Below are 2,684 nucleotides of genomic sequence, written 5' to 3' on the forward strand. Positions count from 1 at the left end.
TGATCCTTTGGTGCTGAAAATCCGAGACATCATGTCTTGGAAATAACGTGTTGACCTCCGGTAGACATCATGGCAAAGACGACGATGAGGACTCATACTCACCAAGTGGAGCTTCCGTTGTCTTGAAAAGAATTTGAGAGTAGCATTCAATAGAACTACTTTATTTTTTAAGCAATTCCTTATTCTTGTTTGTTCTATTGTTACTTTTCCATCACACAAAAAAAATGCATAAGCAATTTGTCAAATATAAAAGGTGTTTGTCACTTACAAAAGAAATAATGAGTATTTTTGTCGCGTTAACAAAAATTCAAGAGTATTTTTATTGATAACAAAATTTAAGTGTATTTTTGTCAACAATAAAATTATTTAAATGCATTTTTAATAATTTATCCAAAAATTAAAAAAAAAAAAAAAAAACACCGACACACACACACATATATATTCATACCCTGACCTAACGCTACGGCCCAGGTCCAAACGAAAGGCCCAACCTAAAGGATTGGGGTGCGAGTGGTAAGACACAAACGACACCATTACTTTGCGAGGATTTTATTGTCTTTCATAGCAATCAAATCTATTTTAGTTATTTTATGTAATCTACTTTTTTCTTTAATCTTTTTTTTATTTATTTCTCAAGCAAATTAAACATGTAAATGTTAATTACATGTTCAGCAAAAAAACTATTGGACATTTAGAAGGGCCATTAATTAATTCTTAAAACTATTTAGTTAAAAATTTTGGCGGTTATAAATTGGATAGAAGTTAAACTCATCATTTTGTTGTATTTCAAATCTAATGATGCATTGGCAAAGGTTTTTCTTTTTTAGAAACTAACAAATCAACCTCTTATTTTTTAGTATTTTTTAAATTATTTTTAAAAGATATTTTAGTGTCTTTAAAAATTAAGCATAAAGATATTAAATCTATTTAAGAATAAATTCAGAATGTAAGTTTTAATACGGTTTGTATAGATGATATTGTAGTTTTGATGACTTGTTTATGCATTAGTAGTGTAATTTGGTTAGTTTATGTTTAGATGATGGTTCTGTACTATTGTTTATTTGTTTCAAACTGACCCTTACGTTCCTATTGTGAGATTTTTGTGAGGTTTTTCTGGTAATTTTTTTTAATACAGTTAAAACAATAATAACTCAATCCAACTTTAATTTCAAACATAAAATTTGATTCTCTAACAGTTTCTCAAATATTTTTAACAATTTAAGATCTATGAAAAATATCAATTAGTAACGATTAACAAGTCATAACGAAATTTAAAACCACTTATAGTTGAGATAAAGATTAAATTCATTATAAAAGAGATTTTCTTCTGCTATTAAAGAAATTCACAGACTCTATTAAAGCAGCATAACCATAGAGTAAAAGAAATCAAAATTCTAAACTAATTACTTTCACTACCTTGCAATGGAGTTCACCTCTTTTTCATGGGAAATCAATTCTAAAGAAGATCCAAGCATACCACAAGACTCCTATTTCGATGATTGTTTTTCCATCATCTTTAGATTCACCAAAGAATTGATCCAAATAACTCAAAGCACAAATTTTCCTTCTACTACAAGTACGGCCAATGAATCGTTCTTGGTTCCTTCTGATATCCTATGTAACTTCAGAGAAAACACTGCATTCTTACATGAAACCTTCTCTTCAGTGCCTATATCCCCTGAGATATTGGACCAAATTTTACCTGTCATGGGCGAAACTGCAAGAACGATTCTAAGCCATGAAGGGTGTGACTCCACCAATATGCGGGGTATTTTTGTGAACCTCCATGTTACCACGCGCATTGTTATTGAAGATTCTGATTTCTATAATGATGATATCGGTCAAAATGTTCCTGAACCAGCTCAATTCGTGAATCTGTTGGAGAGATCGAAAATTGATGAGCAAGATGATGATGTTGAAGAACAATGTGCTATTTGCTTGGAAGAGTTTGGACATGGTATTGAAGATTCACGTGTAGCAATTGTTCGCACAAATTGCTCGCATGTGTTCCATGAATGTTGTATATTCCGTTGGTTTCGGCGTTGTGCCGACCGTCACTCGCCCTATTCTTGCCCATTGTGCCGCTGCAACATATTTCCAACCTCACCGAGAGATGAATAGGTTCTTGGAAGGAACTTTTCTTTTTTATTATTATTATTATTTATGTTATGCTTATGTAGCATTATTATCCTAGTATTTGTTAAAATGTGAATAAAATGTAATTTTTTTAGATAGGAAAATCTCCAACCTCAATATATAATTTTAAGAGTTATTTTGTAAATATTTGACAATTATTTTAACAAGAATGTTATTTGTATATTAAAATTAATTACTAAAATCAGTCATTATGTATTTGTGTATAAATATATATGTAGTTTAACTCATTTTTAATATATATTTTATATTTCATTATGTATTCTTAGTAGTTTCAAAATGTCCAAACTATAAATGAATGCCAGGAGTAGAAGTGTTGCAGAACCAAGTGATACTCTGGTGATTTTTACTATCCCATTTTTTCAATCTCTCTGTAAAATCCTTCTCAACATCCTCCTTGGATTTGGAGGTCCCATCTTTAGATGTGTCAGTCACGGTGGGCTTAACAGGACAAACAATATCACCAATTACATAGTGACATAATTTTTGCCGTTTAAGAAATCCTCGCATAGCTTCAACCCAATGAGCAT

General features: G+C 30.8%; 1 protein-coding gene across 1 annotated transcript; it reads left to right on the forward strand.

Moving 5' to 3' along the window:
• Nucleotides 1,423–2,121, forward strand: LOC107606622. Its single transcript, XM_016308663.1, has one exon. The coding sequence runs from the start codon at nucleotides 1,423–1,425 to the stop codon at nucleotides 2,119–2,121; it is 699 nt and encodes a 232-aa protein (XP_016164149.1).

This window comes from Arachis ipaensis, chromosome B07 (assembly GCF_000816755.2).
Source record: "Arachis ipaensis cultivar K30076 chromosome B07, Araip1.1, whole genome shotgun sequence".
NCBI classification, from domain to species: Eukaryota; Viridiplantae; Streptophyta; class Magnoliopsida; order Fabales; family Fabaceae; genus Arachis; species Arachis ipaensis.